This window comes from Syngnathus typhle, linkage group LG2, assembly GCF_033458585.1.
Source record: "Syngnathus typhle isolate RoL2023-S1 ecotype Sweden linkage group LG2, RoL_Styp_1.0, whole genome shotgun sequence".
Lineage (NCBI taxonomy): Eukaryota > Metazoa > Chordata > Actinopteri > Syngnathiformes > Syngnathidae > Syngnathus > Syngnathus typhle.
Window position 1 is genome coordinate 648,045 of NC_083739.1, and position 20,776 is coordinate 668,820.

Sequence of the window (20,776 nt, forward strand, 5' to 3'; positions counted from 1 at the left end):
TCGATGAGGCTCGGAGCCTTTACCAAGTTTACCCAGTTTTAACCAGGATTTGCTTTGTCTTTTATAGCAAAGGAATAAATGTACACCTTGGAAAGGAGATGCAAGGGGATGAGAGAGAGAGAGAGTGGGTCAGAAGTCTGTTACCTCCTCCTCCTTCTCTTCCTCCTCCTCCTCCTTTCCAGCGTGCGGGCGGGCGGGCGGGCGGACAGACATCTGGGCTGCTCAGTGTCTTGTGACGTTTCCAGAACTTGGGATCCACTAAAGAGATTATAAAGGAAGCAGCCATGATCATTCTGAGCTGGCGAGCGAGCGAGGGCAGATGCGGCAGGCAGAAGGGATGATAACATGCTGAATGGATCCGACTTTACCCATCTTCACTCAGAAAGGTAAAACCGGATTTCACTGACTCGGTTAGATTTCCCCAAAATTCAACGTGTAATCTAGCAAAGGTTGTGGGATTGACACTTTTAAATGGAGCATGTGTCATATGGAAGGAAGCGTGCTTGGTCCCTGCTTCATAAACTGCAGTTTGATTCCATTGAAAAAAGTTAGCGTAAGCACTAGCCTCCATTTACAACCCATTATTTGCTCCATAAAATGATATTTGTCTATTGTCTTTGCTAAACTACCACTAGTAGATTTCAATTATTATTATTTTTGTTCAATCCGATTCAAGCAGGGCTTTCAAAATCAGTAGTGTGGGCAGAAGTTCATCAAACAAAGGGCTTCTTTGGATTCTGTCTTTTGATGAAGAAGAAATATAACCGACAACAGCTTGTTCCGATTCTAAAAGCGATGAAGAAAAGTGGAATTTGATGTTATCCGTAATTGTTGATGGTAAAAGTAATCAAAGCAAAATGCCACCAAAGAAGTTCAGCGAGTCTGCGTGACGGCCGGCGAGATTCATGACTAGAGCCGCTGACTCCCCTGGAGTCGGATGCCAAACTAGAAGACTGGCCCATATCTTCATTTTGAAGTTCAACGTTGAAATGTTGAATTTGTCTCGGATTTTTTCGTTATCAAAGCTTTTAATTGTAAGAATTCATGTTGACATCTGATCCTTTGACATTTTTCACAGAGCTAGGTTAAGGAAAGTGTGAGGCGCTTTCTTAGTATTTGCCACCGAACGCCGCAGGTACCAAATGGACAGCCGCTGCTTGGACCTTAACGTAACTCTTAATAGTCGTCTGTCTGTACGACTGCTAATGAATCCAAGGTTAATAAGTCCACCTGGGAAAAGATTTCTTTCCCCTTGTGGCTATGAACAGAATGTGCAGAATAAAATAAGAAGAAATAAAATGTCTTTTTGTGGACACCTTTGATATCTCCTTGGTGCAGGGTCGGCGCACGTTGACGGGAACGGAGCGGGCGGGCAGGGATCCCCGAGCAAGAATGGACTGCGGCCAGCCTGGCGCGGTGCTCAGCCAGGAAAAGCTGATCTACGCCATCACCGTCCCGCTGTCGGTTTCCATCATCCTAGCCAACCTGGTGATCATCTTTGGCATCGTTTGCAACCGGCAGCTCCACAACACGCCCAACTACTTCTTCCTCAGCCTGTTAGTGGCGGACCTGTGCACGGGCGTGGCGCTCCCTTTCATCTCTCTGATGGGACTGGACCGCCAGCTGAGCTTCGGCTCTTGCCTGGTGGCGCACGTTCTCCCAAACTTCCTCTTCCTGGCCTTTCTGCTCAACTTGGTGATGGTCCACTACGAGCGATACGTGTGCATCGTGGAGCCCCTGCACTACAGCAACTTGTGGATGCATCGAAGTTTCCCCCTGGCCTTGCTGTTGGTGTGGACGCCGCCGCTCCTGTACGCCTCCCTGCCGGCTTTGGGCTGGAACAACTGGAGCGGGCCGGATTGGCACGGCTGTCGCGCCCGTGACCAAAAGTTGCCCCTTTCGTCCAACTGTTCGGCCAACGTCACCCCGTGCTGCTCGTACAGACGCGTCTTCAGCAACGCCTTCATCTACCTGGAGGTCTACGGTCTGGTCCTGCCCGCCATCCTCACCATTGGCGCCATGACCTGTCGCGTCCTGTGGATCACGCGGGGCCAACTGAAAGACATCTGCCGGCTGCACCGCTCGGTGGAGCGCGGCCAAGCTTCGGAGCAGGAGCAGCGGCTGAACATGCGCTACACGCGCTGCCTGGTGGCCGTGTCCTTGACCTTCCTGGCCTGCTGGCTTCCCTACCTCATCTACATGCACGTGTGCATGGCTTACTTGATCAGCGACACCAAATGGAACTCCAATACGCTCATCGTCCTCTCGTGCACGGGGATCGGAAGTATGACCGTGGTGCCGCTGGTGTTGGGCCTGGCCAACCGGCAGTACACGCGGCCGGCGTACGAGCTGCAGCGGAAACTTCGAGACAGGTTGAGGCAGAAGATTCGGACGTGGAGGGAGTCTGCGGGCAGGGAGAATGACAATACGGAGTAGCTTTTGTTCATTTGGAGGAAGATATTTATATATATATAAAAAAAAAAAAAACTTTTATTCTAGGTCCAAAACAACTGAGCAGAACGTGACGATGTTATTGGCACTTTGAAAATAAGCACGGCTCTATTTTCCTCTACACGCTCGCTTTTGCGCTTGAACTTGTCAACTGGTGTCCAAAACTGTCCAGCGGTGCTTCTCAAAATGGCGTCTGTGAGCTTGGCAAAAGAATGGATGAAAAATCCTTTCAAAAAGCGCATGTGGATTTGAAAAGTCCACACCCCTGCTACACATGGATGTTGCATCGGTGATGTTGTTGTTGCTACTGATCAAGTGGTCGTCGTTGTTCATTCGTAGTAGCTGAGCACCTAGTAGAGGTTGGCAAAGAATGGCGGGGTCATGTGACTGTTGCATGGTTGGATTTCACGCACGCACGCCTCTTGTTCCTTTGGCTGCACTTGAAATGATTGTAAGCAGTTGCCTTCCTGCAATGTTTACTCCTACTTTCCCCAGCGGTGGCTGTTTATCTCCGTACTGGTATGCAAGCTGAGGAGGAGAGAAGGATGCACTCCCTTGAGTAGTCCATCTACAGTCAGAAGACACAAGGAATAATATTGACCTAAGTTCCATACGGACATTTATTAAGAGGCTCGTGGCAGAGAGTTGGCTCGCGCTCAGGAAGTACAATTTCCATTTTTCTTTTTTTTTTTAAATGTCAGTATAAGGACTGCAAATGTGTGCTATGTTTATTAAAAGATGGATTTGCGTCAAAGCAAGAGAGGATGTTGGAATATATTGTGTGCCTCCTTTTCCTGACTGAAAATGGGCTCTTATGTGTAGCACGTGGGTGGAAAGAAGATGGAGCCAGGAGCAAGAGCGGACTTGAATGAAATTAGGTGCAAACAAGGTCTAAAATGATGCACGCACGGCGTGAGGAGAAATGAGATGCCCGCATGGATCTGGGTGTTCCTTCAGCATGACCTGTCCTTGTACAAATACGTTTTCCGTATGGGAAGAACGTGGACACGTCCCGAAGAATGAGAAGCTGTTGGGAATATTTAAGACAGGCTTTTGTCAGGGACATTTGCTTTCCTCATTTATTTTGAACACTTATAAAACCAAAGAACAAAGTTGGACTGCGCTTTTTTTCAAGCAGTCAACATGTACCCACATTTATCGACTGTATTTGATCCTCTTTACAATGTCTGAGCGATAGGTCAGTTTCTTTATTTCGTTTAGGTAAGACAAATGTCGTCAATTCGCACGTTTGACCTACTGTATAGTTGTCAGGATCGGAATGGAGCAGCTTGGAAGGGAGGATGAGGCCGGCCGGGAACAAACTACCACAACCGGCAAACTGACATCACGTAACCGACCCGCCGACCGACACACTGGCTAACCGAAACAGAACTGGCAAAGACAGGCACTAAAAGAAACGACATCAACGACCCGACCGGGGGTGGAGCGACACGCGGGCAGGACTTAAATACGAGACAGCTAACGAGCGGCGGCAGGTGACTGTGATGACATCGCTTGTGAGGTGACAACAGGAGGGGAGGGGCGAGTACACAGACGGAAACCACGACAACCTACACAGAAGAAAACAACCGAGGACGAGTCGTGACAATATTGGACAAACCAAAAATGGATCTTATAAATCATAATCAAGTGCTGCTTTACAGCCTTAATTAATGTACCCAAACACCTTTTTTTAAAATCTTACACAGTATCTGAAGCCAAAACTCAATATGACATATTTAAAAAAAAAAAAAGTCCTCAAAGTCCCTGAAATCTTCAGCCGATGTTGTAACGCGACACTGCTGCTCGCGTGATGAGTCACAAAGGACCATTTGACTCCACTCGTCAGTCCAATTGGGTGCTGGCTGCCTGGACTTTTACAAATCGAAGCAAAAGAGACGTTTGGATTTTGTGGAACACAATTGTGGAGTCAAATGAAAAAAGGATTGCTTTCAAATGCACTTTTATAGTGATGGCAAAAGGAAGCTGCAAATTTGCTTCATGGAACAATTTTTGGACTTTTCCACTCCTCAAGATGGCACTGTTGATTGGAAGGAAGGAAGGAAGGAAGGAAGGAAGGAAGGAAGGAAGGAAGGAAGGAAGGAAGGAAGGAAGGAAGGAAGGAAGGAAGGAAGGAAGGAAGGAAGGAAGGAAGGAAGGAAGGAAGGAAGGAAGGAAGGAAGGAAGGAAGGAAGGAAGGAAGGAAGGAAGGAAGGAAGGAAGGAAGGAAGGAAGGAAGGAAGGAAGGAAGGAAGGAAGGAAGGAAGGAAGGAAGGAAGGAAGGAAGGAAGGAAGGAAGGAAGGAAGGAAGGAAGGAAGGAAGGAAGGAAGGAAGGAAGGAAGGAAGGAAGGAAGGGGTTTACGAAATAGACGCCCAGTCAAAAACAACAACTGGTTGATAAAGCTGATTTAAAGCTTCATTTTCCCATTGCTACTTTCAACTATAGTGCAAATAAAACATTGGTATTGTTAGCAGCGGGAGGTTGCGCCATTTTTTTTTCCAGATACAACTCAATATTATTATAATTCATAACAACAGAATGAAATAAAACGCTCAAAACTAAGTGAACATTCTTACCTGAATTGCGTAGGACTTGATCCATTCTGCAATGAAGACAAGGAGAAAATCGGTTTGGGGAGAAGTACTACTGATCATCTTTGGCAAAAAGATTTCACATTTGCCAGTACTTCAACAATACCTCATCTCCTCTCCCTCCAGCAGCTTGCGATAGGTGGCCATCTCCATATCCATGGCTAGCTTGAGGTTCATCAGCTCTTGGTGTTCTCGCATCTGGCCGGCCACGTCTTGTTTGGCGCGCCTCAGGGCCTCTTCCAACTCACCGATGTCCTTGCGGGCCCCCTCCAAGCTTTGGTCTCCTTCCATGATTGCGTCGTCGACGTCCTTCTTCAGAGACTCTTCCTACGAGCAGAGAAACCAGCACCTCAAGGAAAGGAAAAATCCCGGGACTGCCCTTATGGTGTCAACAAACCTTTCTTTTGAGAGCATCCAGGTCTCCATTGAGCCTCTGGATGAAGCGCGCCGTGTCTGAGATCTGCCTGCGTACATCTCGCACTTCCTGCTCGCGCTGTCCTGCTTCAAAAACCATTGCATCCATCTAGAAGCAAGCGGAACGGATCGGCGGTCTTGAATCATCTGACACGGGACGTCCTCCTCCTCTTTACCTTCTTCTGGTTCCGATGCTCCGCTTCCCCTTTGCTACGAGCAGCGATGTTGGCGTACTGACCCTTGACGCCCTCGACGATGGCGTTCATGTCCAGAGAGCGCTTAGCCTTTCCTCGTATAACCACCGTCTCGTTTTGGATTTGAGATTGCAGCTCTTTGATTTCCTGCGAGGAGCGCCGCCGCAATGTCGGTGGGGCGGGGCGGGGCGGGAGTAGAAACAAAAAGGAGGGGATAAAACCTCCCGCTTACCTCATCGTAGCCCATCCTGAGGAAATCCAGCTGTCCTATCAGATCTTCCAACGCCAGAGTGAAATGGACAGCTTCCAAATGGCCTTCATCTGCATCCTTTTGCAAGGCACAATTTGAATACATGCATGATACCGAGGACTGTGTCCGAATGCAGTGACCTCCAACCAGGGTGCTGTTATAAAGCTTTGCCTCAGAAGTCCTCAAAAGGAAAAAATACTAATCGTCATTTTACAAACCCAAGGAATTCTTCCCAAAACGCTGATGAAGATTCACGATATGTTCCTTGCGTGGAAATGTTGAAAACAACTGCCAGAAATATCGTAAAGCACCCGAAAGTCGATCCATCGTCTGGCCTGGCACCTTATGTAGAAGCAAAAGGAGTCGCTACGGTACCTTTTTGGTGATGATGAATTCATTTTCCAGTTCTGCTTTCCTCAGCAACTCCTCCTCATATCTGAAGCCAGAATGAAATGGGAAGTGTAGCGGCGGTATAGAAGGAAGGAGACAGCAGGTCAGGACGAGCTCTCACCTCTTCTTGCTGTTCTCTGCCATCTGCTGGTTGTGAAAGAGCTCGTCCTCAAGTTTTGTCTGGTCACCGAGTAAATGGTCAATCTGTTGCTTCAGCGCCTCCTCCAGTTGCATGGCTATGCTCGAAATGTTAGCCACGTACGGCTCTTGCTCTCGGAGGATCTTCAACTTTGCGTCTAATTTTTGGTTTTCATCCTCCTGCTGTTTCACCTGACACAGTGAGACAGACAGACCATGGTCGGTCGGTCGGTCGGTCAACTATCAAGCAAACAAGTCAAAGATGCAGAAGTAACTGTCATTGGAACGAACCACTAAGTGTACCTTTTCAATCAACCTGACAAACTTATCGTTGAGTGCCACCATGTCGTCCTTTTCCCTGAACTTGCCCGCCGAGTGGACGTTGTCGCTCGGGTCGCTTCTGGCGGGCGTCGCGCTGCCGCCGTCGGGGGTGGACGACTGGCTGCTGTCAGCTCTTCCTTCGGACATGGCAAGCAGCGAGAGAACGCAGTGACACGCGCACGGGAAGAAGATCGGAGCGGGATGGCTCCACCGCACCGGCTCACCTCCATTTAAAGCAGGCTTGGGACGATTGTTGCCTCCCCCCGCCTCTGCCTGCATCCAATCCAAAGGTGGAAGGACGGGATTCAAGTCCTTTCAAAATAAAAAGAGAAAGAAAGAAAGAAAGAAAGAAAGAAAGAAAGAAAGAAAGAAAGAAAGAAAGAAAGAAAGAAAGAAAGAAAGAAAGAAAGAAAGAAAGAAAGAAAGAAAGAAAGAAAGAAAGAAAGAAAGAACGAAAGAAAGAACGAAAGAAAGAACGAAAGAAAGAAAGAAAGAAAGAACGAAAGAACGAAAGAACGAAAGAACGAAAGAACGAAAGAAAGAACGAAAGAAAGAACGAAAGAAAGAACGAAAGAAAGAACGAAAGAAAGAACGAAAGAAAGAACGAAAGAAAGAAAGAAAGAACGAAAGAAAGAACGAAAGAAAGAAAGAAAGAAAGAAAGAAAGAAAGAAAGAAAGAAAGAAAGAAAGAAAGAAAGAAAGAATGCACAAAAGTCCAAATGAATTTTACTGTAGATGTAGCAAGCTTTTTCTTTTTCATCCAATCAAACAAATGCCAAGCCTGTTGCGAAAATGCAACAAGTCAAATGATACCAGGACTAAATTCGTCATAAAATAAATATGAACTTATAAATGTAACTTGCAAAAGTAAATATACAAAGTATTTCTACAACCACTACTGACCAAAAAGCGCAACAGAAAAAAAAAAACTGAATTCCGAGGAGGTTGGATGTTAGCCATGAGCCAATAGCATCCGTCCATCCGTCCATCCGTCCATCCATCCATCCCCAGGGGGCGGATTGGATCAGTGCACCTGGAATAAATAAAAGGATCAAGTTGCGTTGTCAAGCTCATCCATCTTCTCTCATCATGCCTTCAACCAGCGCGGCGAGCATGTTCGGTGGCGCGGGCGGAAGAGGCGCCAGGGCGTCGGTGGCCAGCTTGGAGGGGCTGCGCAACGTGCTGCGCAATAACCAATCGGAGCACTCCGATTGGATCCGCGCAGCCGGCGGCGGTGCCGTCACGACCCCCGTCACGACCCCCGTTTCTCCGGCCCCTGCGGATGACAAACAGACGCTGCGAGCTTTGAACGAGCGGCTGTCCGGATACCTGGGCAGAGTCAAGCAGCTGGAGAAGGAGAACCAGCAGCTGAAGGAAGAGATCGAGGAGATTGGGGGGAAAAGGAGAACGGCGGAGGGCCGCGACTGGGGAGCGCTTGACGAGCCGCTCAATCACCTCAAGAAGAAGGTGGACGTCACTCTTACATTGGGATGAGGTGAATTTCGCACTCCGACTTTTCAAGTCTGCTAACGTGCCACAACTTGACTTCCTCAGATAAAGGAGGTCACCATGCATAACGCCAAGTTGCTGCTCCAGATTGACAACACCAAACTGGCCAATGCTGATTTCATGAACAAGTCAGTCTCCAGATTCCGCTTCTTCAGTTCATTTCTTTCCTCAAATTGTTGGGAATTTGTGTCAAATTTCGACCTTTAGATGCTCTTCTTCAGTTATAAAATGTTGTCTTCCTCAAAAGACTCGACTTGAATAAACGTTTGGAAAAAGGTCTTTGAAGTACTAAGAGTCCCATTCCTGTCGTTGAGGCTCAACGATGAGACAAAGGCCAGGAAGGCGATTGAAAACGACCTGGATGACTTGAAGAAGAACATTGAGGACACCAAGCTGAGCAACAGACAAACACAGAAGGAGATTCAGCTCGTGAAGGACGAACTCGCCATCTTCGAGCAGGACCACAAAAACGTTGAGTCTTAACGTCAACACCGCCAAAATGAAGAGCCCAATCCACTTTGGGACTCGAGTGTCTCGTACTTTGCAGGTTGTGGATGACCTGTGTGAGAAGATCAAGAACTCTGAGATCAAGGTGGAGATTGAAACGCCCGACTCCAACTTGCCTGAGATTGTCAACAATATCCGCAAGCGGTACGACAAAGTCGCCACCAAGAACCTGGAGGAGCCCGAAGATCGCTACCAGAGCAAGGTACCAGACGTCTGGACTCGCCATGTCTTTGCTGTTATTTGACCTCACTTTGCGTTCTCTTTAGTTTGAAAACATCAAGGTTGAAGAGGCCCGCAATGCCCAAGCATTGCAGTCGGGCAAGTTGGAGCTCAAAGATTTGCTTCGACAGAAACAACATCTGGAGGTCAAGGTTCAGGGTGCACGCAGCACGGTGAGTCGTTACTAAATTCAAAGATCCATCAATGATATAAATTCAAAATATGCTAGAGCTCATCTCAAGATCTGACAAGATATGAAAAGACCTACCTTCAACTGTCTCCAGATCTTCAATCTGGAGGAAAGCTTGAGGTTCACCAAGTTGGACAACGGGCGTCGACTGGGCCCGTTCAACCGGACAATCTTGGACTTGGAACAGCAGTTGAGGAAGATCAGAACGCACGTGGAGAGCCAGTTGGAGACGAACAAGGACCTGCTGTGCGTCAAGATGAAACTGGAGTCCGAGATCGATAACTACCAGCAGCTGATGTCGGACAATCTCGACAGGTGGGAGCCTTCCTCCCACGTTTTCTTTGGCATTCGGTGAAAACGTGTTTGTATTCTCTTTTGACAGGGCGGACTTTTCTTTAGACCACGGTCTGGCTCATGGTGAGTCCTGGACCGAATTGGAAGAACTAAACAAGCATTTATGGAAGTTTGAGGGGAAATTTGACTCGCTATGTTTTGTTCCAAAAGACCAGCAAAAGCCTGACGGGGGGGGAGGAGGAGGAGCACAAAGTGATGAAGGAAGAAAATGAAGGCGCTCCATCAGAAGCTCCACAAATCAAAGAAGAAGTTTGGACCGAGCCAACTGATGACCTTGCTGTGAGGAAAAAGGCCCAAATTACAAAGAGCTTCTCTTCTGAGTCTGAAGAGGAAAAGGCCAAGAATCAAGGCGAAGAGGAAAAAGCTTGATCCAATGGTGTGGATGCATCTGCAGATTGAAATCCTGGTCGAATAAAGAATACTTTTTTTTTTTTTTTTTTTAAATGTCATTCTTGAATTTAAAACATTAAAAAAAAAAAAAAATCATTTACTGTCTTTTTCTTCTGACATTTGTTGCGTTTGAATTTCATCAGCAATGTTTTCAATTGAGTGTTACCAATCCAAACCTTTATTGAGCCAAGGCACATCTTTTAAATCCACCAAAGAAAAGTAGATACTGTACAATAATCTCGTCTCAAACTTGCAAACAAATTGACTTGGGGGCTGTTTGACTCAAGCCAGCAAATGTCTTATTTAATCCCTTTTGTGCCTGGCATAATCCACCCCAGCAGACTCCCTTTCAATTTAAATACAGACACCTCGGTATTACACACGCACAATCCAAGATGATTTTCGTGGTATTTGATTGATTTATTTTCCTCAAATGACAATGACATGAAAGCGCAGAAGGGGTGAATGTCAAATAAGAGTACCAATGAAAAAAAAAGATATTATATTGTATCAAAAATGTAATGTAGGTTAGAGTATTTGGATAGGACTAATGGTGCTCTTGAAGTATGTAATCCAAGGAATGCCCTGTTTCCATTACCTTGAGCCTTGGCTTTTGATACGAACTTTGTTACACAGAATAAGAAAAGAAAACTTGATCATTCGGAGTGGGTGGGCTGTGTGGGGGCGTTTGGAGGCATCTCGGAGGCCTGTCCAATGTGCCGTTGAGTCGCAGCGTGGTGCGTTGGCGAGTGGCCACGGCTTCATCGGAGCTGTCAGCGAGAGAAGGTCTTCCCGCTGGAAAGGCAAGTCACATCAAAGCTGAACATGATGCTGCATCTATTGATGAGGAAATGTCCGCGTGGGCTGCTCCAGTTCCACCTTAACTCCATGAAAACCATCTGCACGCTATTTACAACTGCGGAGGCTTTCGCCCGATCCAAATTCCTTTGGAACAACAACTAGTTGTCATGAACCGCACCAACACGCATCATGTATTGCAAATGCACCTCATTGATTTTTGTGGCCATAAAGCAAAGTGTGGCCGGTCTCTGTTACCTCTGAAAAAGCCACACACACGTGTGTATCATCTTGTGGATTTTCCTCTCTCTTTGTGACGACAGTAGCTTTTGGATTGTCGCAGTCAATTGCGAGGAACACATTCATTGGTTCCACATAAGATGGATGCTTGATTAACTGTGAAACCATACTGCAACTATAGCCATCCGATGAATTCCTAGCCACACACCTTGTGACCATTTGAGCCACTTTTCGATGGAAACCCGGCCGACATTTGGGAGACAAAGTAGAGGCTACGTACGAAATGGTCTTCATTTCCTTCTTCTCAGCGTCTGGTCGAGCACGGTTGAGCACCTTGAGGAAGTCTGACGTCTTGGCCCTCATGCGTGTGTGAATGTAGGCCTGTGGAAAGGACACCATAGACATTTTCATCTCGGGTTGTTTTAAAAAAAAAAAAGAAAAAAAAATAATTGCTGACAGTTTCCCAAGTTGAGAGGTTTCATCTCATGCTAAATATATGCCTTAGCTCAATAAGCATTGGGCAACACTCCAGCAGATAAGGATGGGAACAAAACCCTCTATTGTGCGTTACAGTCATGTTTCTCAACACACATATAGGGAGGGAGAGACAGACACACAGCCACCCACCCACTCACACCCAGCCCCAGCCATAAACCTGCCCACGCTGACTCCAGTCCGTCTGCGCAAAAAAAACATCCTACTCACAAAAGCCACACACGAACCTGAAATTAAAGTGGTTGAAAATGGTCTGAGAAGTATTTACAATTGTAAAAAAGTCCATTAGGGAAGGTGCAGTCGTGTTTACTCAAACGCCCATCGGCTGCCCTAAAAGCTGACTGATGAATGCGCGTGGCGGGAGCGGAGGATGGAACGTACCATTAGAGTGACTCTTTAAAAGCATGTCATTAAAAGGAGACCAAAAATGCCATTGTGTAATAACCGCAGATTCTACCTCGTGGTGCAACCTTTTGTCCCAAACAAAGTATAACAAGGGTTTCTTCTGAAGTTCACTGTACGTACAACCAAACATAAATGAGAGAATTTCGCAAGACGTATTTAACAAATCTGTATTAAGGCTAAATAAATGAGCAATGGTGTTGCGGTGATTCGAAACCTTGAAACAACATTGAGAATATTTTTGTTGGCCACATTGAAAGGGATTGATGGCATTTTCATTCGGGAGAGTGAGTGTATCAATTACAAGTGCGGTCAGGGAACAAAGGGAGCTGTGGATCGATTTATTTTTTTCAATGATACCATGCAAGCAACAGGGGCTCAGTTTGACATTGAATGACTTCTAACATAGACAACAAAAAAAAAAAAGGGCTTCTGGCAAGCTCACCATCTGCCCTGGATTCAAACTCACCTTGGAGCACTTTATGTGGTAATGCAGGTAGTCCCTGAAAGTGTGGATGAGGTTGATGGTGTTGTCTCTGGCGTTGGCATTGGTATGACGTGGGAAAAGGACTAGAGAGAAGAAAAAAACCCAAAACAAAAGGCAACGGGGACGCACGCGTAAGGAATGGCGCAAAGGCAATATCGAATAGAATGCCCTCTATTGTCACTTTGCAACTTAAAGACATGCGCCTTAGCAAAGCGCTCACTCACCAAAGGTGATGTAGCCGATGTTGTCCCCGATAGCTGCGTCTGTGTCCTTGAGTTCCAGAGGCGGCTCCCTGTGGCTGAACAGAACCTGCGGGGCTGTGTGGCTTGCTCTCCGGCCCTCTTTGAACTCCTACGTGAACATTTGAAGTTGACGGAATAAATTTGTTTGAGTTTCTGCAACCCATACTGAGAAATCCGTTTTGTGTTGAAAACCAAAAGAACAAATGATAACATGGACTTGTCTCCGTTGCCTGCCAGAATAACGTCCGCCATAAATGTTGCGCACCTGCATGAAGACTTTGCCGATGATGACGTCATCGTCGTCTTTGAACACTGTGCTGAACACCACCGTCACCCGGTCTTTCTTGGCCTCCAAATACCTGCGGCGAGCAAAGTGTCAAATAGTCACCTATGGGTGGGAAAAAAAAAAAATTCCTTCTTGCACATACATGGACTCATCATCTCTGTAGTGGACCACAGCCCTCTTCTCGCCTTCTTTGCCCTCCTCCTGGAACTTGAAGTACTTTTCGAAAACGGAGGCAAAGCAGTTTCTCTTCAGCATCCCTGCTTGATGCACAACCTCGTCTTTGTTGCCCGGTAGGGTGTCCAGGTCATAGAGGAGTGACACATTGTAGCCTGAAAGCAAATGTTATTAGGTAGCAGGTACGGCGCGTTTGTTAGCCTGAAGCTAACATTAGCATAACATGAACATACCGGCTTCCGGTGAAACGAGGAAGCTTCCGTACACTCTTTTCAGCAGCTGAGAACAGAAACATATATTGGTGTTTAAAATGATCAAACAGTGGCCAAGTACAATGGCCAATAAAGCGGATTCCGATTCGACTTTGACGTCAAAAAATGTCGACTTGTTGCGGTTTTGGTTGCCGTCTGTCTGATTTGCTCCATCAGGACGACGGTTTCAATTTTGTAAGGTGCCCGCTACATCTTCGGCTTATGTCCCTGCCGTCATGGCACTCGTGACCGCTCGAAAGAAAAGTCGGCGCTCAAGTTCATATATTTGACTTACGATCGTTGAGTGATTTCACTCACATATTCACTGAAACAACTTTTTTTGGTACCCATTCCTACATAAACAATTTGTTGAAATATGAGAACCTGTGTTGTCGAGCTAAGTCCTTTAGCCTCCAGCTAAGCCGCGCCCCCAAAATACTCCCTCCCCCCCCTACTCTAAAAGGGTCGATGGTACATCCAAGAATCTGTCATTCAAAATTTGAACTCTATTCTCGCTATTTGGGGATGGCAAGCTTACACCGACCAACATCGACCTGATTTGAATGGGAGTATGTTTGTTTCTCGTCAGCCTTCTCTCGGAAGAAAAAAAGTGCCTCGGCCGCAGCCAAAGTCTGTCAGCACTTCCTTGCCTGTGGTGAGCGCGCCTCAAACGCACTTCCTGTTTCTACAAGGGGCCTCTGCGGCTGTGTGTTTTTCCCTTACATGGTAGCAGAGCTCTCTTGGCGCTTCAGACATCATTCAACCTTCTTTTTTGTTTTTGTTCTTTTAAACGTGAGCATCTCCACGCATCTCAAACCTGATCGAAACATTGCATTGAGGAGGAGAACTGTGGTGAGCGCGTGTTGTACCTCGTCAGCCCCGTGCTCCTGCAGTTCCTTGTAGAACTTCAGAGAGATGCTGACCATCACTTTGGTCTTATCGCCATTTGGGTTGGAGATGTGGTACAACACGCCATCAAAGTCTACGGAAGAGAAAGACGTTAGGGCGCACATTGGCAACTAAGAACAATTTGTAGAGTCTGTTGTACACAAAATGTCGGAGGAAGGCGGGCGGAGTAGTCCAAAATACACGTTTAAGTGAGACCACCTTACCTGCAAATGTAACATCGACAGCCTCGGGCTTGGTTCTGCAAGGAAGATATGAAGTTAGAGCAACGCTCACCAATACTTTTTTTTTGAAAATGAGATCGCATTCTTGGGTATGACCTCAAATAAGTTATTGTTAATAATGACCAACATTCATCTCATGGAAGACACCGTTATCGATTTATCACAGTCATTATCAATGATGATTCGACAAAGGATTAAACAGGTCCATTTGCGAGTCAGTGGAACTTCTTCCTAGTCTGACTATTTCTGGACATTTATGCAAGTGTTTCCATTTTTAATTGATCTCAGACAATATCACATTTCCCCCTTTGCTTGTGAGCTATTCTGAGTGGCGTTAAGATAGCGCCATCCCATCCATCAAAAATGCAACGTGATTAAACTACAACAAACGTCATCCAAAAGGATTCAAGACGTTTCTTCCTGCAGCAGCTTTGTGCTGCTTAAGCACAGCTTAAGCTGGTGAGAAATTTGAGAAGAAATCCTCATTAATATTTCAGTAAATATTGTTTTTTCTCAGGGACTGAGACTTTTCCAAAGTAAAATAGGGGCCTAGTCTTAGTAAGGGTTCCAAGAGACTGCATCTGGCTGTGGAGCGGACTTGACTCAGCTTGACTTCAAGAATGCGGAAGCTGCCATCCAGTTACGGGTACTCCCTCACATTTATTGATGTGTTTAGTTTTATTGGAGATAAATGTAGGCATAGTTAATGAAGCGTACTTGGTGTTGGGTTATGTGTCAACTCAAAACATAAAAAAAAAAAAAAAAGTTCAACAAGGAAACCAGTTAGCTTGAAGCATTAAATGGCGTTCCTTCTAAATTTCAATTTTGTAGATTATCTACCGAGCCACGGTGTGAAACAGACAACAAATGTGAGTTTTCTTCCTGCTTCAGAGGATGTTTGATGAAGTGGGGTGGCTACGCGGGGTTGAGACAACGATCGCAGAGACACACCCCAGCTCGAGGCAATTTAGTCGGAGCCGATCGCCACGGAAATGTATCGCACTCGTACGCTACTTTAGCGACTCATCTGTGTCTGTACGCATCCATGCATCCTCCAGGCCCGCTAAACATAGTCCATGCACCATTTATGATGGCTAGTACAATGACGGCTCTGCTGAAGGGAAGCTAGCCCGGGTTAGCATTGCTAGCCAGGTGTAACGCTGATTCTCACCCGTTTGATGCGCTGTCGAACTTCAACGACAGCGTCTCTTCTATAATGCGGTTATTGATTTCTAACAGGATCATCGCAGCGGGTGTTGGCGTCGACGGAGTGGGCAGATAACCGCTGCAATCGGATGAAGTGACGATATTGCTGCTAAATGTTTCCTCTCTTGACAGACGAGAGCAGAGCGCTTCCGCCGAGGCTCCTTCCGCCTGCTACTTCCGTGTATGTTGCACTCTTGACCCCATAGTGGTCCGCAATGATGCCTGTGATAAAATCGGATTCACCATTTTGAGCACAATAGAGGCATTTGGTGGTTCTGCGACATGATGCATCAAATTCCGTTTTTAAAAAGGGGAAAAAAACCTCACGGTTCTCGTACAAGTGTTTTATTATTAGTGAGTGTCTACTGCCATCTAGTGAAAGCTTGCATCGCTTGTGGTCTTCTAACGGCTATTTTCCAATCAGACTTCATTTCCCATAAGTCAATAGGAGTCCAATGCCTGCCTCCGACCAATGGGCGATGGAGATTCTGCTGGAACGCACGAGGTATGTCAACGTAACTAAGTGAAAGGTACTTTTAAGTTGTGATTTCAATTAGAATACGCAACGATTTGGCAAGCGCGATTGTTGCAACGGAGTTTCCTGCAGTAAAAACGTGCCGTGCATTTGTATCAGTAAACGATCACCTTTTTCCCTTCGCATCGTTGTTAGCCAGCCGGCCAGCTAGCTACTTTGTGTTTTTGATCCGATAAACAACGACTAAGGTTGCACCACGCGTGATGTCATTGTAATATAGGTGGGCAAAATGAGAAAAGGTGTAAATGCTGTTTCGACAAACTCGTGTGTGTAGGCTTGTGTAACTTGTTTACTCCAATTGTGAAGTCACGCGCTGTGACAAATTCCACAATTCTTGTGTCGCTTTTTAAGGACATTACAATACTAAAACACGTATGTTGAATTGGGTTAGAATTTTTTATTTATTTTTTTAAATCCTCATGTCAAATTGTTACATATTTTTGAACGTGAAAAAGTCTACTTTCTCCTTTTTTTTTTCTATTACATAATTACAAATCAGAATCAGAAATAAAGATGTAACGAAACAAAGGACTAAAATGGTCCTGAAATGTCTGGGAAAAAATCATGCTGTAGTTCCCGTCGTCCCATTTACTTTTTTTGTGTACTGACACTTTGGACTTGTTACTTCTAGTTACCCAAGCAGCGTCTGAATGGTTGCAAATGTTCTTGTATGTTTTCAGGTGGCCAATGAAACAAACCTGGTGACTTGCTGTAGCGCACTGACCCACTGCGTAATGGAGCAAAGGTCAACATTCTTCACTGTGAGGCTGACATTGTGTCGCTTTTTAACCACTTTGCCAACACTTCTTTGGGGACGAGCGGAAGGGAGCACACGTTTCAACTTGAGCCATTCAGCCATTGAGTGGCTTTGACACGGAAACACGGATTCCTCACTTGCGTTTGACCACCCCGCCCGATCAGCTGACACAATGCTTTCACACAGCGCAGCAGAGCAAAACAATGAGATGGACCTGAAGATGCCTGCGGCCGAAGCCATTGAAGGAAATGTGGGTGGAGATATAGAGGTGGCTGTCTGCACTTCAGAAGAGCCGCCTGCCTCTCAAAGTCCCCCAGAGGAGGCCCGAAAGTGGATGTGGGCTGTGATATTCTTATGTTTCTTTGGGTTTATGGCATCCATCAAGCCCGGAGAGCCCTTCATTACTCCTTATCTCCTCAGCGCTGAAAAGAACTTTACCAGACAACAGGTTAGTCGTGCCTTCGGGGTTGAATGAAGTTTGTTGATTTTGCATTTGGAAAAAAAAGAATAATTAAGGATAGTCAAAAGTTATTGATACAGACACCCAAGATACCTTTGCAGTTTCTACTGTAAAGCCTTGTGACATAAAGTAAAGAACTCTCATGTCTTTTACGTTTACATTCCATATGCACAAGTAGGTTTTTTTTTGCTTCTGATTTATCGATCTATCTTACAATTTGAAACCATAAGACAACGACCCTCCCAATTCTTTTCCTCCTCATCTTCAATGTTCTGCCCGTAATCAATATCTGCATGGTATTTGAAATGTAATCTATTTTTCAAATTCATTTGACGATGAATTGCTTATGTGAAAGATACATTGAAATGACCCTTCAAATGAGGGACCCCCCCCCCCGACCCTTTTTGAGCTGTCTTCATGTTTTGTTTTAGGTGACCAACGAGATTACTCCTGTGCTGACGTACTCCTACATGGCAGTGCTGGTACCTGCCTTCCTGCTGACTGATTTTCTGCGCTACAAGCCAGTTCTGGTCATCCAGGCCATCAGCCAAGTGGTCATCTGGCTCCTTCTGCTCCTCGGTACCTCTCTCCTTCAGATGCAGTTGATGGAATTCTTCTACGGCGTCACGATGGCGTGCCGCGTGGCGTATTCCTCCTACATCTTTTCCCTGGTCAGCCCCAGCCTCTATCAGCGAGTGGCTAGCTACTCGCGCTCCTCGGTCCTCCTGGGAGTGTTTGCCAGCTCCGTTCTGGGCCAGCTCTTCATTTCCGTGGGACAAACCAGCTACAATACCCTCAGCGCCATTTCTTTGGGATTCGTCAGCTTTGGTTTGCTGCTCTCGCTGTGCCTGCCCTGGCCCAAACGCTCCTTGTTTTTCAACAAGGCGTGCAAAGCGGAGCACAGACAAGCGGCCACTCGAGCAGGCGCCAAGGCCGAATTGTACAAGATGAACCCGAAGGAGGACGAGTTGGCCGCCGCGGCCGTCTCCCCGTCGCGCTGGAAGGATTCGGTCTTTGTGCAGATGTTGATGGAGTTGAGAACCGTGGTGAAAAGACCCGACATGCGGCTGTGGTCCCTTTGGTGGATCTTCAACTCCACGGGATACTACCTGGTGTTATTCTATGTCCACATCCTGTGGAGCAAAGTCTACCCGGCCACTGAGAACAAGAATGTTTACAATGGCGCCGTGGAGGCTGCTTCTACCTTGCTCAGTAAGTCACCTCTTTCCAGAATCATACAGCGATGGTAATCTTCTGCTTCTTTGCAGGTGCATTGACCTCGTTCATTGCGGGCTTTGTGAAGATCCGCTGGAATATTTGGTCCGAGCTTGTCATCGGTGGGATCACAGCTGTGCAGGCTGGCCTGCTACTGCTCATGGGCACCACTGACAACATTTGGGCCTGTTACGTGGCTTACGTCCTCTTCAGAAGTTTCTACCAGTTCCTGGTGCCCATTGCCACGTGAGTGCGGCCATTTTGGCCTCGCCAGCGGCGCCGGCATTCGGAGTCACCGTTAAGATTCCATATGAAACTTGAAAAGGAAGTCGACAGCCGCATAAGAATAGCTTCTGTGGGGTTGACTTCAGCTTTGAGACGTAAAACCCAAAAAGCCAGCCAGACATCTTGTGTGTGTTGGAAGTAGTTCTGCATTCCAGCAAAGTATGGAGCTCGCGATGTCCGACCCGGTTCAAGCTGACAAAGTTGATGGGAAAACAAAAACACAGCTGGGGCCCCATGGTGCGATTTGATGTGTAGTTTTCAGATAGCGTCGTCGCTCACCAAGGAGCTTTGCGCCCTGGTGTTTGGCATCAACACCTTCTTGGGGACCATCCTGAAGAGCATCATCAACCTGATTATTTCCGACAAGAGGGGGCTGGCTATGGATGTACACACTCAGGTATGTAGTTTATGGATTTCATGGTCAGCCACAGTGCTAATTGAAATTTGCGAATGACTTTTCTTTTTCTTTTTCAACAGTTTCTTGTGTACTTTGTTTACTTCACCCTGCTGACCGTCATCTACTTTACGAGTGCCGGCGTCGTCATCTTCCGTCATTACAGAAATCAGCCCAAGAGGCAAGCAATCACCCAGCCGAGCAAGTGTACCGAGCTTAGCCAAGTGGTACCGGAGGTAGAACCTTTGTCCAATGGTAAAAATGCCAAGACATAGCAATTGCCACCTTGAGCCTTAATCAAGTGCCTGCCTCATCTGCTGGTCTATACATACAAGAGCCTGGGTTCACCTTTTTTATTTATTTATTTTTAAATTCACTGCACTTAATGACGCACTTGTGGGACCACTCAAGTAACGGCCCAAATGAGCCCGGTTTGATTGTCTTGATTTGACGACAACAAATTAATGATGCCAATGTGAACCCGATGGCATGGCTGTTATCCGTGTGATTTGTGTATACATCTCCAAATCACTCTAATTCATTTATTAGGTCTTGATTAATAATCAAACCTTAACACTCTGTGTTTTATCCCAGCATTGATGGTGTCAGTGGCACAGACTGTTTTTTTTTTTTTTTTTTTTTTAAGTTAAAACCCCACAATAAAATAGGAAAGATGTGTTAGAAAATGCATTAGAAGAAATTGTTTTACGTCATCTTATAGTTTGTGTTTATTTCTAATCCTCGGCCTTAACGGTTGTCTGCTTTTCGGTGATAAGATTGTTGCTTTTTCTTCCACAAGCGTTCGTGCTGGACAATTATCAGAATGCAGTGTTGCTAAATGCAACAGAAACCTTTTGCATATTTTTGTAACAATGACTTGAGGATATGAGACTGGTTTTGAGTAGGACTAGCCAGTACTCCCCTGACGTGCGAGATCTAAGTTAACGTTACAGGATTCTAGCTGATTATCTTATCTGTGAACTTGTTATAAAGCAAACAATCAGTTTTTTTATAGTATTTTTATGCATTCTTTTAGTATTTTCCTGTGTGATTAAAGCGAGTAAATAATGGCATTCAAATTCTCAAAGTTTGTAAATGAGCGTGTTCATGTTAGTTGTTTGCTCAGATTTTTCAAAATTGTTTTGTTCTAAGTTTTTTTATTTGGGGGGGGGTCAGCAACCTTTTAGGCAGGTATTTTTTTCAAGGATCTAAGCTATTTTTCCAGCTGCAGACTTGAATCAGGTGTTCTTACATGCCTAACGAAAACAAATTCATGTCAATTAGTGTGTCGCAGTGGCAAACAAAAGTGTCAACATGCGACAATAAATCTTGTAATCATAACTTTGGTGGTGTTTTTTTTTGTTCGAAACAGAAAAATCGTGCAGAATTTGGCTGCCCTCGTGCTTCAAGTGGAAATTGACGAGATTGATATTTTGGTGATTTTCTTTAAAAAAAAAAATGGATTAGGTAGCACAAAATATTCTATGCACATACATATG

General features: G+C 45.8%; 5 protein-coding genes across 13 annotated transcripts; 3 read left to right on the forward strand and 2 right to left on the reverse strand.

Moving 5' to 3' along the window:
• Positions 1 to 247: 247 nt before the first annotated feature.
• Positions 248 to 2,447, forward strand: LOC133144412 (G-protein coupled bile acid receptor 1-like). The gene is made up of 2 exons (XM_061267100.1): positions 248 to 386; positions 1,339 to 2,447. Exon 2 carries the CDS (start codon positions 1,393 to 1,395, stop codon positions 2,434 to 2,436), a length of 1,044 nt encoding a protein of 347 aa, XP_061123084.1. The 5' UTR covers positions 248 to 386; positions 1,339 to 1,392; the 3' UTR covers positions 2,437 to 2,447.
• A 32-nt stretch (positions 2,448 to 2,479) lies between these two features.
• Positions 2,480 to 8,220, reverse strand: LOC133144212 (keratin, type II cytoskeletal 8-like). 7 transcript variants are annotated; one of them, XM_061266789.1, is made up of 11 exons: positions 8,081 to 8,220; positions 7,655 to 7,784; positions 6,734 to 7,063; positions 6,414 to 6,622; positions 6,278 to 6,338; positions 5,885 to 5,980; positions 5,635 to 5,799; positions 5,442 to 5,567; positions 5,151 to 5,371; positions 5,030 to 5,055; positions 2,480 to 3,019 (listed from the first exon to the last, which is right to left on the reverse strand). In XM_061266789.1, the coding sequence occupies exons 2-11, from the start codon at positions 7,754 to 7,756 to the stop codon at positions 2,934 to 2,936; spliced, it is 1,422 nt and encodes a 473-aa protein (XP_061122773.1). In that variant the 5' UTR covers positions 7,757 to 7,784; positions 8,081 to 8,220; the 3' UTR covers positions 2,480 to 2,933. The 7 variants fall into 7 exon arrangements, with proteins under 7 accessions (XP_061122773.1, XP_061122788.1, XP_061122757.1 ...); XM_061266804.1 differs by lacking the exon at positions 8,081 to 8,220 and having other exon boundaries at positions 6,734 to 6,888; positions 6,976 to 7,063; positions 7,655 to 7,825; XM_061266773.1 differs by lacking the exon at positions 8,081 to 8,220 and adding an exon at positions 3,361 to 3,478 and having other exon boundaries at positions 7,655 to 7,825.
• On the forward strand, positions 7,755 to 9,967 carry LOC133144327 (keratin, type I cytoskeletal 18-like). Its single transcript, XM_061266918.1, has 8 exons — positions 7,755 to 8,218; positions 8,306 to 8,388; positions 8,575 to 8,731; positions 8,808 to 8,969; positions 9,034 to 9,159; positions 9,271 to 9,491; positions 9,559 to 9,593; positions 9,681 to 9,967. Exons 1-8 carry the CDS (start codon positions 7,841 to 7,843, stop codon positions 9,740 to 9,742), a joined length of 1,224 nt encoding a protein of 407 aa, XP_061122902.1. The 5' UTR covers positions 7,755 to 7,840; the 3' UTR covers positions 9,743 to 9,967.
• Positions 9,968 to 10,319: 352 nt separating this feature from the next.
• arpc2 (actin related protein 2/3 complex, subunit 2) lies at positions 10,320 to 15,807 on the reverse strand. Its single transcript, XM_061267119.1, has 10 exons — positions 15,597 to 15,807; positions 14,408 to 14,442; positions 14,165 to 14,277; positions 13,278 to 13,323; positions 13,013 to 13,199; positions 12,850 to 12,943; positions 12,567 to 12,693; positions 12,325 to 12,425; positions 11,239 to 11,339; positions 10,320 to 10,715 (listed from the first exon to the last, which is right to left on the reverse strand). The coding sequence occupies exons 1-10, from the start codon at positions 15,668 to 15,670 to the stop codon at positions 10,694 to 10,696; spliced, it is 900 nt and encodes a 299-aa protein (XP_061123103.1). The 5' UTR covers positions 15,671 to 15,807; the 3' UTR covers positions 10,320 to 10,693.
• Positions 15,808 to 15,851: 44 nt separating this feature from the next.
• On the forward strand, positions 15,852 to 20,618 carry slc19a1 (solute carrier family 19 member 1). 3 transcript variants are annotated; one of them, XM_061266625.1, is made up of 6 exons: positions 15,852 to 16,161; positions 16,847 to 17,371; positions 17,815 to 18,595; positions 18,652 to 18,844; positions 19,139 to 19,280; positions 19,361 to 20,618. In XM_061266625.1, the coding sequence occupies exons 2-6, from the start codon at positions 17,096 to 17,098 to the stop codon at positions 19,550 to 19,552; spliced, it is 1,584 nt and encodes a 527-aa protein (XP_061122609.1). In that variant the 5' UTR covers positions 15,852 to 16,161; positions 16,847 to 17,095; the 3' UTR covers positions 19,553 to 20,618. The 3 variants fall into 3 exon arrangements, with proteins under 3 accessions (XP_061122609.1, XP_061122600.1, XP_061122618.1); XM_061266616.1 differs by having other exon boundaries at positions 15,852 to 16,136; XM_061266634.1 differs by lacking the exon at positions 15,852 to 16,161 and adding an exon at positions 16,170 to 16,386.
• The last annotated feature ends 158 nt before the right edge of the window (positions 20,619 to 20,776 follow it).

Excerpts from the sequence above, each read along its gene's own strand:
- LOC133144412 (XM_061267100.1), top strand. The coding sequence starts at position 1,393 with ATGGACTGCGGCCAGCCTGGCGCGGTGCTCAGCCAGGAAAAGCTGATC.
- LOC133144212 (XM_061266756.1), bottom strand. The coding sequence starts at position 7,825 with ATGAGCTTGACAACGCAACTTGATCCTTTTATTTATTCCAGGTGCACT. Across the intron at positions 5,981-6,277 it reads AATTCATCATCACCAAAAAG|GATGCAGATGAAGGCCATTT; the intron begins GTACCGTAGCGA and ends GCCTTGCAAAAG. Across the intron at positions 5,800-5,884 it reads TCAGGATGGGCTACGATGAG|GAAATCAAAGAGCTGCAATC; the intron begins GTAAGCGGGAGG and ends CGCTCCTCGCAG.
- LOC133144327 (XM_061266918.1), top strand. The coding sequence starts at position 7,841 with ATGCCTTCAACCAGCGCGGCGAGCATGTTCGGTGGCGCGGGCGGAAGA. Across the intron at positions 8,389-8,574 it reads AATGCTGATTTCATGAACAA|GCTCAACGATGAGACAAAGG; the intron begins GTCAGTCTCCAG and ends CCTGTCGTTGAG. Across the intron at positions 9,492-9,558 it reads ATGTCGGACAATCTCGACAG|GGCGGACTTTTCTTTAGACC; the intron begins GTGGGAGCCTTC and ends CTCTTTTGACAG.
- arpc2 (XM_061267119.1), bottom strand. The coding sequence starts at position 15,670 with ATGATCCTGTTAGAAATCAATAACCGCATTATAGAAGAGACGCTGTCG. Across the intron at positions 14,278-14,407 it reads TGTCGATGTTACATTTGCAG|ACTTTGATGGCGTGTTGTAC; the intron begins GTAAGGTGGTCT and ends TCTCTTCCGTAG. Across the intron at positions 11,340-12,324 it reads ACCACATAAAGTGCTCCAAG|GCCTACATTCACACACGCAT; the intron begins GTGAGTTTGAAT and ends TCCTTTCCACAG.
- slc19a1 (XM_061266625.1), top strand. The coding sequence starts at position 17,096 with ATGCTTTCACACAGCGCAGCAGAGCAAAACAATGAGATGGACCTGAAG. Across the intron at positions 17,372-17,814 it reads AGAACTTTACCAGACAACAG|GTGACCAACGAGATTACTCC; the intron begins GTTAGTCGTGCC and ends GTTTTGTTTTAG. Across the intron at positions 18,845-19,138 it reads TTCCTGGTGCCCATTGCCAC|TTTTCAGATAGCGTCGTCGC; the intron begins GTGAGTGCGGCC and ends TTTGATGTGTAG.